This window comes from Rissa tridactyla, chromosome 1, assembly GCF_028500815.1.
Source record: "Rissa tridactyla isolate bRisTri1 chromosome 1, bRisTri1.patW.cur.20221130, whole genome shotgun sequence".
NCBI lineage: Eukaryota > Metazoa > Chordata > Aves > Charadriiformes > Laridae > Rissa > Rissa tridactyla.
This window is the reverse complement of record NC_071466.1, coordinates 177,898,546-177,915,774: the sequence shown is the minus strand read 5'-3', so window position 1 is coordinate 177,915,774 and position 17,229 is coordinate 177,898,546. Positions and strand designations below refer to the sequence as shown.

The 17,229-nt window shown below is 41.6% G+C and overlaps 1 protein-coding gene across 7 annotated transcripts in view; it reads right to left on the bottom strand.

Annotated features, from left to right (window-relative positions):
- KCNC2 (potassium voltage-gated channel subfamily C member 2) overlaps window positions 1-16,780 on the bottom strand; it is a 102,608-nt gene extending 85,828 nt beyond the window's left edge. For all 7 annotated transcript variants that reach the window (XM_054216342.1, XM_054216369.1, XM_054216381.1 and 4 more), the window contains exon 1: window positions 16,148-16,780. In XM_054216342.1, coding sequence (XP_054072317.1) covers window positions 16,148-16,780 — 633 coding nt within the window. The remainder of the gene's footprint in view (window positions 1-16,147) is intronic.
- Between the last annotated feature and the right edge of the window lie 449 nt (window positions 16,781-17,229).

Below are 17,229 nucleotides of genomic sequence, written 5' to 3'. Positions count from 1 at the left end.
ATTTATAATTCAGGAAAAGGGGTACCACAAATCTCCAAGCTTCATTTTCAGTTTTTATTGCTCTTCCTCTGCCTCTCTGAGTCTTCATCTTAATTGAATGGACACAAAATAAGTCTCCTAAACTCAGTAATAAAAATGTATCCTAGAGGTCAAGCAACACGCTATTTTATGTTTTTTCAAGTCACTTGCTCTTCTGCTCATTTTTGTCTCTTATTCGTCATATCAAACTAACATTAGCTAATAGCATTAACAGTGCTATCTTTAAAGACAGGAAATTGATGACACAGTCAAGGACAATGATTCCACTTTTTCATGTGTTAATCCATAGCAGAAACAGCTCCCTGTGAAATTCCGCTTGAAAATAATGTAAGACTCCTACAGCCACGCAAAGGATTTTCGGTTCTAGATGACTTACAAACATGACATCTTTAACCAGCATGAGAATTACAGAGAGGCACGTTAAGTAAATGATGAAGCAAACCACCTATTCCTCGTTGATGTGAGCATAAAAACACATTACAAATCGTAAACACTACATACCACAAAAACATTTTTAGTGCCATAATATAAGTTTACCACACACACACAAAAAAAATCTAATTAAAAGGACTGTACTACAAAGCTTTGGATAACTTTTAAGACACTGAAAATCAGGAATTAGCTCAAGCCTCGGACTCTCATCACATTCCTGTATTCTAGACAACGGCTGAGAGAGAAATTAGTCCTTTCCATTCTACAGAGAAATTTTTTTTAAAAAAGGGGTTTGTTGAACAGTTTCTGCTAGACTTTACCTTTTGACCAAAGAAAAGCATGAGATAAGATCAAAGGAAGAATAAGGGCTTGGGAAACATGTTTATTAAGCTTTTATTTCATTCATATTTTCCTTTATTAAAAGAAAGAGAGTCCCTGCACCAGGAAATGGAGAAAAAAAATTGGCATTGTCTTTTAAAAGTTCCACCCGACCATTTAGAGTTGTCTTCACCCTTTCTCTGCAGAGCGAGATGTTAGCCATCCTTGGCACTGTATGCTGTGGTTCTCTCCCAAAAGAACAGAACCTACTACTAGCTGATCTCACATAAACGTAACCTTTGCAGAAGAGTACCCCACAACGGACTACGGCTCACCTACTTTTCTTAGCCTCCAATAACTTTAAAATATTCTCTTTGTTTAAAAAAAAGTAGAAGAATCACTTGGTATTTGAGGTTCCTCAAAGCCTTATTAGCATACTTTCTTACTGTCGCAGTACCTGTGTTCTTCCAACAACAGCCCTAAAGAAGGTTTTGAGATGGCGAAAAAGCCTCAATTTGAGTATGTCATTTCAGAATGTATAGTATAGCCTCCCTTAGGATAATTCTATTCAAGGCTATTTCGTAAAAAAACTAATGAGCTAGAAATAAAAGGAAAAAAGAAAATCTCTATGCTACTTCATGGTTTTCCTGAATTTCAAATATTAAACACTTATGTTTGTAGTCTCTTCTCTTTAACATGACCTATTTTTCACTTTCCTATGAAATAATATATTTTATATATATATATATAATTCCTATATTCATAATATTGGTACATATGGGTATATATACTTAACTCTGTTTTGTCTAACACAGTTACACCTCAATGCCATATATGTTACATATTTCCAGGCACTTAATGTCAAAATCTCCTATCTAAAAAGCTACAAATACTGCTGAACAAGCACCGCTTTTGATAGAGAGGTTACGCACAAGCACAGTGTCAAGATTGTGAACTACAGACTCCAGAAAAATAAAAAGCAAATGCATGTACAGGATCACATTCTGAAGCTTACGGACATACACTGAATTTTTGCCATTCAGACACAGCTCCAGAGAGATTCATGGTAAACTGAAATATTTTATATGTTGCTTTTCAAAAGTAAACCACCAAGTTTATAATTATGCCTAAAAAGACTGGATAGCTCTGTACAAACGGGCATCGAGGCTTCTCCCTGTCCTTCTCCTTTCCCTTCCCCCCACCAATACTTTATTCTAATCAGCTGAAGAATTCCCAAGGACTGTGACAAATGCAAATATTTTCACCATACAAAACTGTTAACATGTATTTTTTCTTCCCTAGGCAGCAGAAAAAAACAAACCCAGAAGCAACTATAACCAACACAACGTACATTTCAGGGCAACACCAGCCCCTAATTTCCCAAGCCTTACTTTGTGGTCTTCAAACAAAAAAAACCCTCCCCAACAGGCCTTCTATTTTCTCTTCCCTGGCCTTTCTTTTTATTCAATTGCCATTTCGAATATATCATTTTTCTTCAGCATCTCCCGATTAGATTATTCCTTTGAGATCCTCTCTCCTCAAGGTCTTAATGTATTTTTTTCATATTGGTCTCGTATTTATAGGAGCACTCAAATCCTCTAGCACACTTACCTTATCAATTTGACAGTGCTCAGTTTGTCCGGGATTCCCTGCATATTCTAGGAAATCCTTCCCCGATTCAGAGATTGCCAGACTAATGGCAGGAAGCACGGTGTCCTTCTTTTAAACACAAATACCCTCGATTCGAAAGAACTGCACTATGAACTCCAATCTTTACAAAAAGCAGGGCGAGTATTTAGCTTGGCAAGTCCTGAAAATATTTAAAGATATTAGGGTTTTCACTCTAATAAATGTCACCACAGCGAAGGAGCACCTTCTTAACATCTAGTGCCTAATTCAGTTTAAAAAGCACCACAGCTCATTATCATGGCTACCAGCTCACAGCTTTTTCAGGGCCCAAGTAGTCACCCATGCCAACAATTTGCAATTACCACTAGGAATGCACAGAACTACCTTTTCATGTTAAACTCCTGTAGTGGAAGGTTTGTTTTTTCAAAGTTACATGGTGAATTTGAAGCATGATCTGTCCTACACTCCTGGGTCAGAACTAGCTTTGCCGAATTCAGAACCTTGCACAACACCAGCATGGTATGCAGAACAGAAAGCATATCCAGCAGACTTACAAAGCTATAATTCTATAAATTTTCTCTTGCCAAACACTTTACAGTTGGTTTATTGCTTGGGAACGTGCATTCAATTCTAAATAAAATCTCATATGTTGTTTCAAGATCAGACGTTACTCTGTGTGAGGAATCACGCTGAAACCCAGACCTGCCTTATGCAGCTATTAACACACCAGAAAAGAATTTTTCAAACCTCAAAAGCCTCAGAAGAAATGCCAAAAAAGCAGCTTTCTCCTGTCAAGGCTTTAGGCAATGCCCACTTCAGGTAGAAAAAGAAACTGAGCTCACTTGTTTATCCTGCACCTTGTTCCAAAGCAATTAGCTGAATGAAGAAATTGCTTGCCTGTCCACAATCATAGCAGACTTAACACTTGTCAACTGACGTCTTTTGGAATTAATTCAGCCGACATTATCACGTGCTTCAAGCACATCCTTAAATCTTGGCCAGACACAGCTAGATGGTTTGGTTTTTTTCCAGCAGAGAAACACAGCAGTTAAACTATTAATGAATTTCTTGTGATAATACAGCATAGCTTCCCCAATACATAAAAGTAATGTAATGCTGAACCGGGAGGGACTGTCTGTGGGGGAAGAGGGAAGAATCGAACTAACATCGTTGGTGCCCCTCAGGCATCTGTAAAGGCACATCTTCAAAACACTTCAGTGATTTTGATGGCAATGCTCCTGCTCTCCGTGGCTCCCGCCTTACAGAAAAAGTCAGGCATCTGATCAAGTTAGCAAAATGTTTGGCTTCGTTTCACAATAAACTGTTAAACAACATCTTACTCATGAAAATGCATTCACCTATATAGGAAGGATTCACTCATCTCTATAGGGAGAACTCGCAACTAGAGTTCTTGTATGTGAGAAGCAGGACACAAAGGTGGGTCCGGTTATTTCAGACTTAAGGAACAGGTATTACCCATTCCTTTGGAAAAACCTCTTATCAAAATTTGCAGTAACTCAGTTACAAGACTGCTGTGTGCTTAGCCAATACTGATCACCTATATAGATGAGCACAACTAATTAACATATTAAAAAGCAGCAAAGAATAGCAACTAGCTTTCACTAACCAATGCAAAAGTTCCTGAAATACAAAATAGAAAAGTGCTACCATAGTTATTGCTCACACTGGGTATTCCTTTGGGATCTTGACCTTTCCCCCCCACCCCCTTTTTTTTTTTTTTTTTAAAGTCTGATAAAATGTATCCCCTAGAAGTAGTACAGCCCACAAACTCAACCATTCCCCCCATATCTGGTGGCTAAGCCTCACCATCAATCTGCACTTCAAAAGCAGCTACAGAACACAACCAAGAATCAATGTGACATCACAGAAAATATTTAACAATCTTTCCAATATACTGCAGATTGAATCAGTAGCAGAGCCAACTGTAAAGATTGACCAATATTTCTCGTTTTAAGACTCTCTACTCTGTTGTGCCAGAATTTAACTGCACAGGCCGAATGCCAAATGTCTTCGCAAACATTCAGCAATTTGTGAGAAAGATGGAGAATTACATTGTTTCAGGTGTATTAAATTCTGGAAAACTTTTATTTCAGAAATACTAATGTAAGTTTTGGAGGAAAAACTTCGACAAACTGTATCTGTGCCAGACCCCACCTTAATTCAGTCTCCTTGTGTTCATGTCCTGCAAAGCAATTTTTAGTCACGTGACTGAAGAGTCTTCTCCCACAGAGATGCTGCCTCAGTCAATTCACAAAAGGAACGTTTTCTTACTGAATTCAAAGTTTTGTTTTTTCTGTATTGTTCAGGTGTGGGATATACGTCTCCTTCTCCGAATACACTCTTCCAACTCTGCTCTGCCAACAAAGTTATCAATATACTGTGAGGATTTCCTCTTGTACTCATTAGTGCATAAATCCAAATGACTGCACAGTCCCAGTTTACTCCCACCATAGATCCACTGAAATAATTACAGGTTAGGAACACCAATATATACATTTGTTTAGAAACAATGTGTGTGTGTGTGTATGTATATGTGTGTGCATATACATACATACATAAATACACACACAAGAATATTTGCATGCATATTTTTTATATATATATATATATATATATATGGACAAAAACTCCAGATGACGTTTGAAAGCACTAGGACCACAAACGTTCTCCTCCCTTGCCTCAGAGTCACGTTTCACCCCTGCTTCTGCAGTGCACGCAGTTGTCACACTGTACTTATCTGAACAGTAGAAATGCAATGAAAAATTTAGGTCATACGTTTTCCTTTAGCCTCCCCTATTGCCACGACTTTCCCACCCAGAGACAAGGCTTGGGTTTCTGGAGGCTGCATTTTATTCCCAGTACGATTAGGAAACTGTAATGATTAAGTTGTTGTTTTAAAACTGCAATGCCAGTAAACAAAGTAAGTAGGATTTTCAAAGTTTGTTCATTATAATTACTAATACACACGTCCTGATCTCTATCTTCAAGGAGTACACAAACGGTAGCAGCACAAGACAGGAGTTTAATAATTTTCCTCACGCTATTTTAGAAAGTTAGCTATTGATATTTGAACAAAAGTAGGCGTTATTTCAAAGAGGATTGCCTTCATCTCCTGAATCTGTCAGGATTGCAGCAGAACGTAGGTTGCTCTAATGAAATACAAACCCAACGTGAGCTACATCTGCACTTCCCTTGAGACTGATGGGTACATTTCTGCTACTGAATTTAAATGTCTTTAAATTGTTGAGGATACAAAATCATTGAAATTTTGATGGGTTTTCATTTCAGTAAGTGATGCATGCCATCACGCTTTCAAAGAAAAGCTGCTAACACGGCTACTAAAGGTAGTATTAACGGTAGAGAGGCATCTATAGCTATCATTGTACTTCAAACCATAGCAGAATGGTTAATTTTATTACAAAAGCATTGAAAAGGCATTGATTCAGAAGTATTATTACAATAGCCAGTCATTGGCTCAGTGACAGTGCAAGGTACTGAATGCAATGCTGTGGAGCTGAAGAGTGAAGAAACAGATAACTAAGAACCAATTCCGAGAGCCTCCGGAGATAGTTTTGGGAGACACTTGCAGCTGTCACGACTTCTGGACTGAGGTGGAGACCAGCTGCAAAACTGTACCTGCCTACAGTAGCTACTTCCAAAACGTGATAAACCTAGTCATTAGAGAAGGCATTTTGAAAACATCAAAGCTCCCTTCTCGCCTTAAGATTAAGGAAGTGGCAACTGCAACAAGAAGGATAAACTGCAGGTCTATCTGCTTAAAGAAAACCAACATCTTACAGCCTTAAAGCAATGAACATCACTCAAAAAAACCCCAAACATGCAACACAAAATGCCTTTGCCAGTTTTAAGGTTTGGCTGGCTATGTTGTGATAAACCAAAATACTGAAAATACATTCTTTGCTTCAGTCCATAACGGCTCATTTTTCACCAAGATGTAATTTTCTCTTTTGTCAAATATTTTCTCCTTTTTAATTCCCCCGACTCATTTGTTCTGCTATCGAGGCACCAACTTTAAACACGCAATGACTAACTGAGGATACCCTGTAGCTGCAATGCATCAAACCAATTTTGTTGATCATTCACGGGTCACTGCAACACCAGCTTCACATGCCTGTTTTGGAGACAAATGACGAACATGGCCGTTTCTTTCTCCAAGCTGCACGGGTGTATCACCTAGGCAAGCAGAAAAATAACTCCGGCCTGCAGTCAAAAGTCTCAATCCTCAAATTCGAAACTATATGCAAATAGCCTCGAATATAGCCAGTAATAAAACTTACTTACCACAGGGTGAAGATGCCTAAGGTGTTTAAAGCAATTTGTTTAACATAAAGTATTACTAGATAATGAAAAGACAGTGAGTTATACAGCAGAGCTGATATTCAATACCTGTGCCAAAATCCTACTCCACTTGATTCCTACACAAACAAAAGCTGTTGATGTCACTTATTATATGCCATTTACTATATACATTTTATTTTTTAAACCATGAAAATAAGAAACAACATAATTATTAAGTAAAAGGACTTCATTTTCCATTGTAAGGGAAAAGAAGGTTGAAAGACCAGAACTTATTTATCTAGAACAGAATAGACTGTTTCATTTGGATCATCATAGCGATCATCTAGTCCGACTGCCTGACCACCTCAGGGCTGACCAACGGTTAAACCATGTCATTAAGGGCATTGTCCAAATGCCTCAAACACTGACAGGCTTGGGGCATCGACCACCTCTCTAGGAAGCCTGTTGCGGTGTTTGACCACACTCTTGGTAAAGAAATGCTTCCTAATGTCCAGTCTAAACCTCCCCTGGTGCAGCTTTGAACCATTCCCACATGTCCTATCCCTGGATCCCAGGGAGCAGAGATCAGCACCTCCCTCCTCACTTCCCCTCCTCAGGAAGCTGTAGAGAAACAAAACTCAGTTCCCACTGAGTTTTTTATAATTTGTTTAAATAAATTCCCAGATTAATGCGAGAATGTTCAAGATGAAATCCAGGTGTGCTTGCACAGCAATTATACCCAAAAATTCAAATAGAAAACTGAAGGTGGATATCAGACCTAGAACTGAAGACGCAAGAGAACTCCTTTCCCAAATGGGATCAGAAACCAGGAAGACAAATAAAGTTCTTCTTCAAACCATATCTGGATTAAACTTGCAAAATTCCTGTCAGAAAGAAAAAAAAGCTGCATAACACTGCATGTCAACTTTTTCAGCTCCTAACAGTCATTATCCTGTGAAAATTAAGATACTCCTGAAACCAATTATTAGAAGTAATTGCCATCCATATGAGTAAAGGATTACAAAGTACCAATGAAGAAGATAAAACAGACAGCTCGCTTGAAAAGTACAGACAATTTTCGAACACCTATGTAAAAATAAGGACTCATGAGGACATCTCCTTTGATATCACCTAAGAACTAAAGAAAGTTTAAACTCAATGCGTTTGTGTACTTTAAAAACATCCTTTACATTGTCCTGTAATAATTTTTAGCACTACTTTAAAAAAAAAAAAAAATAGGAATTCTGTTATTGCATGGGCTTTATATAAAATACTAATTACTACATACTTGATTGCCCTCCACCTTATAGTAGACAGCAGATAAAAACCTAATATATTTTGTGAACGTTTATGATCTGAGAAATGAAGTAGGCCAACAGAAATATGATTAGAAGACATCATTCTTCCCTCTACTTAAGAGCGCCCGCCAGCAGGATGCCGCTGGGGGTGGTAAGCCCTCACTCCGTGCCCTTGCAAAATCCTGAGGAACTCAGCCCGCACGCCTCGTTCTCGCAACAACGCGTACGCAGCATTTCCCAGCACTGTTCCGCAGCCCCCTCTCTCACCCTACGGAACTTCATCTTCTCTGGTGCAATTCACTGAAAAAGAATTTTCTCAGCCATCAATTGAGTTTCAGCGCTAGATTTCCGTTGCTCTGAAATCCCACGTACTACCCCCTAGAACTGGAGTAGCCTTGTGCTTTTATCAAGGCAAGCATTTTAGTGTGGCGGAAGTAATTCCTAAAGAAGAATTATTTCTCTTAGGATAAGCATTAAACAGTTAAAAGGAAGATTACTGCCGTACAGCTAGTACTCTACAAATCACCAGAACCAAACCCACAAACTTTAAGGGATACTTCCCCTTTTTCAAAGACTAGGCACAGTAAAAAAAATAAAATAATAAATTTGTCTGCTATACACTAATGAAAATGTAAACACTTAAGAAACTGTACTTATTTCAGAAATAAGACTAGACGATATAGTGTGGTATACTTAATGCATATAGACGAACTTTACCACATTATTTAGCACTAGGGTAAGAGATTGTTCTCTGTTTGTAGCATTTTGCAGGAGCACATCAAAGACGCAATATCTAAGGTTCAACTAGAAACACTAAGAAACTACAAAAGGCTGTCTGTTATAAGAGAAGACTGAATTATTACACCCCTCTCATAATTAACCTACTGGTAAGAAGACCAAAACCACAGCACCATCTCAGAATCTTCAACTTAAAGGCAAGCGGGGGGGGAAGGAAACAACACATGGTTATAATATATAATTGGATAATTTGGTCTTTAAGCTTCAAGTCACCACTTCAGTCAAAAATTCTGTAAAGCAAATCACAAGAAATTGTGTTTCATGTGATTAGATGGCATTCTATTTTTAACACTACTGATTAACAGATGGAAGTGGAGTTTTGCCTTCAAAAGTGCTTTAGTCATCATAAAGTACCAACAAAGATGTTAATTAAACACATTTGTAGAATTAAAAAAAAAGGTGTGATTTCATGTTCATTCTCTGCAGCTATTTTTACATCTCTCTCTGACAACGTTACCATTTATTTGTAACAACATATACATGTGTATGGCAGGATAAGGAAGAAAATGTACGAGGTCATCATTACAACTCAAATCCCTTTTATCATGTTAATAAATATTACCAATGCTGAGTTTATATTAGTACGTCTGTACACATTTCCACAACCCCATATTGCGTTCACCACTTTGAATTATTTTTGATCTGTGAAGTATCCTCATGTTTCGTCCCTTGCCCCAGGAGAAATAACAGCACACGTAAGTAAGAGTGGACATATCTCCCCTATTTGGTCTCCACATAAAATTCTTGAATAGCCTTGCTTAGCATTGCTTTAAAAACAAATTTTTATTCCTATGCAATTACTAATTTATACTGAAAGGGTATATGCTTGTGAAAGAATGAGTGTATGTAAAGAAACTGTATCACTATAAGAAACATACTAAGGAGAATGATAATTGATAGTTTGATATTCCAAATATTACCACATATGTATTTTATTTGCCTATTTTAGTCGCAGTAAAAAATAACAATTTAAAAAAAAAACACCGGAGAAATCCCCACAAGTTTCTACACTGAATCGATAAGCTTATGTAAATCACATTGCCAAAAGTGAGGTCTAAAGAAGAGTTTAGTAAAGAGAGTTGAAAAGGAACATACTATCCCCATCAGATGCTAAATACAGAGAGCATAAACCCTTTCTTTCCAGTTGAAGCTGAAGGAAACCATGTTTCCCCAAGATGAGCCAAGAGTCGGAAGCGCAGGACGAGCAGGAAGAGCCTCTGGAGAAATAAATGAACAGCACTTCATAGTGAGATGAACTTGTCTCTCCCATCTTAAAACTACTGGACAGCACTTCATAAGACACTATTCAAAAATTAAAAAATTATATAGGGATATCTTTCCTCTTCTCTGATCTCCTTCTACCCCAATTGCAAGGTAACTTCTTAGGAAGAGAACAGTCACTTTCTGCCACTGATCACTGAGGGAGAAAAAGTTTTACACAAACTTCCCTTAAAACACCTTAAAGTTCCTACAGCAAAGGAAACTAATCAAGGGTCTGGGATTAGTCTGAGTTCTGAACTTCTTTGATAATGACTCCACACAAATTCACCAAAACAAGCAAAAATGCTGACTTCTTTGCAGGGTATTTATTGATACATTTACCTTGGACTAAGTACCAGACACTTTAAGAATATAGGGACATCAAAGATATGATTTTTCTCCCGTGGCTTTTTTCGTGTCCTGACTGCTTCATGTGGCAATGGCATGATAACATGATACCTCACCTGACGGTAGCATTGAAACCTATACAATATTCACCAGAAATTGAGAGCTATTCCTCTCACCACCATCTTAATTGAAGATAAGTTCTCACCCCCAAAGTAAACCATTTAAGAATTTTACCACCGTAAACAAACGTGACAGATAGTACCTTGCACATTAACTACATAAAGGGAGGGAACGTGGTCTGCCAGATTTCTCAACCAAAAATACTTCTCACACCGTTACTATCTTGGGCTGTGTACGTTAAGCTGATTTCCACTTCCAGTTACACCAAAGCAAATTCAGCCCAAGTCAATTAACCAAATTATTTTAGAGTCGTTGGAAGCCTAATTTGGCTGCGTGCACGTGCACATACGTAGCAGCATCTATTTCTGAAATGATAGGACCGATCATCTCTGTGGCATTTATGTCAGAGCCATGACAGAATGCTTTTCCCAGATGAATAAGTGACAGCGAGAAGGCTGTTTTCAATGGGAAGAGGAAGCCAAGAGCTGGCTTGTTTCCATGGAAACGCTAGCAGCATCAGGCAGAACAGCTGTAGAGGAAAAGGCAGAAGTTCGGGAGGCAGCAATCTTGCTTATTTTACCTCATCGATATGTCAGTACCACCAGAGACTATCTACATTTAAGGTAGATCACGCTAGTTTATATGTTGAATATGTCATGTATTAGACTACAGTTTCCAATTAAGACTTTTAAAAGCCAGCATGCCAGAAGGAAATTACTTACAATGCAATTTAGTCAGCCCATGTACGCATGAAGCTACAGAGCGTATGAATATCTGTACAGTCATGCATTAGGATTTTTGTCATTAGGAACAAACCTTGCTGTTTCTTTAAAAACGACAGCTCCTGTAGGCTAAATGCTTCAAGCAGAATGAGTAGTTTTCACCAATTTAATCTAATGGACTTTTTTTCCCCACTTAAATTCAGTGCTTCGATTACTAACATGGCAAAAGCAATACCCTCTTTGCAGTTTCTTTATCAACCTTTATTATTTGCTTTGTATCATTTTCAGATAGAATACATCTGCATAACTCAAAAATTATTACATGATGAAGTCTAAAGTATACTTGCTTTCCTGGTTGAATAAAAGACAGAGAGAGTAAAGACACCCCTTATAAATTAAGGGGCCTTTCTATTTGTTAAGAAAGCAAATAAACTTTGCTATTCGCTATTCATCTACAAACCTATATTCTGAGATTAACCGCTTCACTGCTCCATTCACAGTTATCTCAGGCTATCCCAGCAGCATCGCTTCCACCAAAAATAAAAGCTGTCTTGCATCACAAACAGTCAAAGCCCGAAAAATATAACCAAAAAATATAACCCACTCCAGTCATTCACCAGAGTACACAACACATTATCTGGGTACCTGGAGAAAACATAACTTGTGTCTTTATTTGGTGGCTTATCTGTGACACAAATGCTCTCCGATATGATTTCTGTAGCTTTAAGTCTTTCGAGGGGATCTATGAAATCATATTTTCTCCCTCTCCCATCTCACTCATTTCAGCTGATTCGTCCTACAGCCAGCCCCACGACTGTTCGAAGCTGGTGCAGATGTTACGGGACACTGAAAGGAGTCTCTGACAGTGGAACTTCACGTAAAGCAGCAGATGGGAACTTCGTATTTCCGTCCAACAACACCGCTCACTGCTCAAATCCAGCTCCTCATGTCATGATGAAGATCAGTATTTTTAAGAACACTTGCAAGGGGCTAAGTATCTTGATGCCTAGACTGCAAGACTTTTGTGGTTTTATTTGCATTTCAGTGAATACTTACAGCAAACTTTACAAGTAGTTGCTAATTAGTTTTTATCCTTCCCTTGTAAACCACATAGTTACGATCTTTGCTACAGCTAGAGACCGTACGGCAAAGGGTTTGTGTAACTTGCCTTCAGCCGCTGAGAATGGCGAGGGTGCCCTGGGCCACTCTGATGCCCGTGCTGCTGAGTGACCCAACGTTGCAGGCACTGTCCCCTGAACCATCAACTGATCTAGTGTCTTCTCGGAAAGTCAAGGATATGTAGCTATGAACTTTGTGAGTCCCAGGGCCATTTCTAAGTTCCTGCACTAAGTACATGAGTCATCCATAATCCTTAGGGGGGGGAAAAAAAAAAAATCAATGACAAATATTAATTACTTCTTTAAACAGCATCATGTTTCAACTATTATTCAAAAGTAAAAGGCCTTAAAAGCTTAATTAATTTGAAATATAGTATATGAGACTAGCGCTGACATTCTAGGTCCTGCTGGGCATCTGCAGACACTCTTTTAAACTCAGTGCCTTATTACGCCTCTTGCACTTTCTTACAAACTATTGAGATATATCTTTGCACTTTACCAAAGCATAATGAGTATTTTGCACTTACGAGCTGACAAAGGATATCAAAATCATTTACAGGTATTAACTAGCAAAACTCACAATACATGTTTGATTCAGATAAGAGTCAGGTGTCTGTTTCTGAGATGCTTAAACCAACGCACAGAAAGATGTAGTTGCCCAGTGCTTCTCCTCCTATGACAGTATCTCATGCCAGTATCTTTCCATGTCTACATAATAGCATTCTGTCAAATAACAGTTTGTGAACGATTGCTCTATTAGGCCTGGAGTGAAAGGAGTACCGCTGTACTCTTTAATTTCATTTTACAGTCTATGAAATCCAAAACGATAAAATGAAAACAGGAATAATATTCAGATGTAACTCTTGAACTTGAGAAACACAGAAAAGTATTGCAGGTTTCAAAGCAATTGTATGTACGTGGATTACATTTTATATTTACAAAAACCGTGTTTAGTAGATGCCGCTATCCTAGTATCAAACTGCATATACTAAAAGTTGAAAATTTTTTTTAGAATCTCAAATAAAGTAAACCTTCTTGTCATCAAACTAGTTCCACTATTTATATAACATCACTGGATGGTCTTGCTAGAATAATCTTGTGCGTGCACTATCCCCCAATAGGTTACCATGGCAACTTATATTTGAATTTCTATAAATTTCTATTTTTAGAGATCACAGTTTAGGATAAAGAAAAATCACAAATATTAAGTACCATTTCATTAATAGAAAATATCCCATTTTTATCATCATCATACTTCCCAGAAAAGACACTGTTGAAGTTAAATCAGGCGGCAAGGCTAAAAAAATAATTACCACAGCGATTAAGAAAGTTTACCACTAAGCAGCCTCACCGTAATTTAAGTGGTGTGTGAGTCATTAGCTAACACTATAAGGCAAAGATTGATGTTCACAGAGTTTTCTCTTGATTTCAGTAAGGCCAGGATTTCACTCAAATGTTTTTAGAGTTAGTCATCGTTTCAGCTGACACAAAACAAAAGTGTATTTGCCAGAAAACTCAGAAAATAATGTCTTTGTTTCAGGTGTGGGAAAATATTGAATTGACAGTAATGTTTCAGTTCCAAACCAAGGCTACCATCACCTTAAATTACTGTGTTCAAGAGTGCTTACTAAGTACATGCTAGTCCTTAAATACAAATTTACTTAATGCTTTAAAACTTGCCAGCAATTCTCAAAATTCTCTCCCTAGCTGAAAGAAGCAGCCTTGAAGAAAACGAAAACACTGATTTAGACACTGTTGTTACTGCTCTGACACTGCCTTACTCTGGCTGCCTGGGGTTTAAATCAGGATATAGAGTTCAAAACCAGTTTTTAAGGTATAAAAAGGTAAATACCTTATCTTTGAAGAGATGAATATTGCCGTGTCGCAATTTTCTATTATAGTGTTAATTATGGCATTCATTTTCCAAACTCGAAATATCTTTACCGGAGCCACTGACAGTTCAGGATGGTCTAGCACAGATGGAAAATTTGGAAAGCAAGTGCCTACAGGCTCAGTCGAAGAGTGGACCCAAGTGGACTGAAAACCCAAGTGACAGCTACAATTCCAGGGCGCAATTTGCAATCAGCATGCCCACCTTCCTATTTCTCCTGCTGTCTTCCATTTAGCGTTTACTCCGCACTCCTCAGTTCCCCAGCAAAGTGGAGTGGAAAGATTCCCTATCGTAAAAGCCACAGATTGGACGCTATCAGCAACTTTCCACCAAACAGGAGGTGAAAGACAACCTGCAGGGCAATCACAACGCACACGACTGTTTTGTCGGGTAACTGACAGACAAATTTTCTTTAGGATTCAGACAGCTAAGATGCCAGCCTCATGGGTATGTCATTGATGAGCAGAGATAGACGCTTCTGGTAGTTTTTCTTCAGAACCGTTCCTTTATTAAAACCATATTTCAAGTATCAGCTGGAGCCAGGTGTCATGGGAAAACCTATTAGTGGGCAACCTTCAAAAACGGAAACAACGCTGTCACTCAGCAAGTGACAGTAATAACTACGAGGACTTTTACTTTCTGTTTAACTTACCTCAGTACGCTCACAGGAGCTGCTAACTTTCACAGAAACTGCATCAGGCCACAGGGTACAATTCAGGAAGTCACTTAACCACGCACTTACAATCACATCTATGAGACTGGCAGTGAAATCAGTGGAACTGACCAGGAGATGACACCCACCACAACTGCACTTTCTGTAGGATGAGGCTTAGCTCTGAATACTTCATGGGAACCCCGGTAAATATGCTGGAAAACACCTATTACCATTTTATAATCAAACATTTCCAATATCTAAATTCTTTTTTCTTGTATTGCAGGGAGGATTTGCTGGTGGCTGCTTTTCTCGTTGTTAAATTTGAGGCAGCACTGTATATTTCTCTCAAAGGAATTACAGACATTTGTTTGCTCCAAAGCCCTGGGTTAGAAAGCCAACCCGCATTGCCGCTGACAACAGCAACTAAAAGACAGAACTAAAATCCAAATCATCAGCGTACAAAGTAGTCAGCATCAAAATCCAGAATCCCTATCTAAATAAGGGAAACCTAGGATGATCATTTACTGCCTTGTGCCCATACCCTTAGTCACAGAGCCAGCGAGGGTCACCCTGAGAAATCAATGGAGGAAGAGCTAGGGTGACCCCCTGTCACACTTACTTTGTTGAACCCGGATCACCTCCCAGCGCAGACAGAGTGAAGCTGGCAAAGGGCTGAGGTCGCTCTCCTGCATCGCTGTCACCCCCTCACCCCAAACCTGAGACCTCTGACAGATGGGGGAGGGATGACGGCCTCCCAGACATACCTCCATGCAGGTGCTCAGAAAGGACGAGGACACCTGGGGCTGTCCCTGCCCATACACACGAAGGGTCTCCCAGCGAGCGCACCTCCGCACCCCCACCCAGGCCAGGGGGGCGAGCGTGGCTCCCTCACAGGCTCCTCAGGGCCACCTCACCCCATGTCCCCATGGGGGGATGCCAGCACAGCGGGAGCCCCTCACCACCTGATGTTGCCTGCAGAGGGGACAAGCACCACCGCCCCACGGGGGCCGACGTCACCCCCACATAGCAGCCCACCACAGCATCGCCCCTGCATGCCCACCCCGAGCAGGGCGAGCTTCCCATGATGCTCCGCACTCCTGCCTCCCAGGTGGGGGACCATGGCGTGTGCCCCCCCAGCAGACCCTCGGCCTCCCCAGCCGCCATCCGGGCGGGCGCGCCGTCTGTCCGTCGGCGCTTACCCTGGCGGCCCGTGAGGAGTAGGGGTCCTCGAAGAGCGCCCAGACGCGGGGCTGCAGCCGCCGCCAGCGCCCGCCCTTGCCCTCGGCGGTCGCCCCCACGTCCTCGATGCCCAGCCTTTTGGCGGCCAGCTCGTCGTCGTCGCCGTCGAGGGGCGGCTCGCCCGTCAGCAGGTCGGGCGCCTCGAAGATGTCGAGGGCCTCCTCGGCGTCGCGGTGCTGGCGGTAGGTCATCCAGCAGCAGGGCTCCACGTCGGTCTCGTCGATGCCCCAGAAGGCCAGCTCCTCCTCGAAGAGCGGCCCGCAGACGTCGGCGGGGCAGTGCAGCTTGCCGGTACGGTAGTAGTTGAGCACATAGGCGAAGACCCCCGGGTGCCGGTCGAAGAAAAATTCGCTGGCGCCGCCGTTGCCCCGGGGGCTGCAGCCGCTGCCGGGCTCCGGGCAGCCGCCCGCCGGCGGCGGCGGGTTGGGGGGCGGCGGCGGCGGCTCCTCGCCGCCCGGGGACTCGCTCTGGGACTCGCAGGCGAGCAGGGCCAGGCGGGTCCCCGGCAGGGTCTTCAGGGTGCTGCGGTAGGTCTCGTGCCGCGTCCCCCCCACGTTGAGGATCACCCTCTCGTTGTCCTCGAGCTTCCCCATCGCTCCGGGTGGGACATGACTGGGGAGGGCGCGGGAGGCGGCAGCGGGGATGGGGATGGTTGGGCGGAGGGGGGAGGGGTGGGGGGACAGCCGGTCGCGGGCAGGTCCGTGGGGGACGAGCTTCTGCCTTAAACGCAAACAGAAAGAAGACCTCGAGGAGAAGCCCCCCCACAAGCATCACCGGGGGGAGGTGGGGGGGGGCTATTCCCCGCCTACCCCAGCCCCCTCCATCCCCCCCTACCTCCCGACACCCCGCACCACCGGGAGAGCCCTCCCGGCCCGCCTCGCCCCCCGCCCCCGGCTCCGCGCCCCTCCGTGGAGGGGTCTCCCGCCTGCCCCTCCCTCCCCTCCGGGCAAAGCCCCAGGCTCTCTCCCCGCTGCCCCCGAAAGCAGGCTACCGAAATGGCACTGCTGCTTCTCCCGCGTACGGATCCGCCGCCGTCCCCACC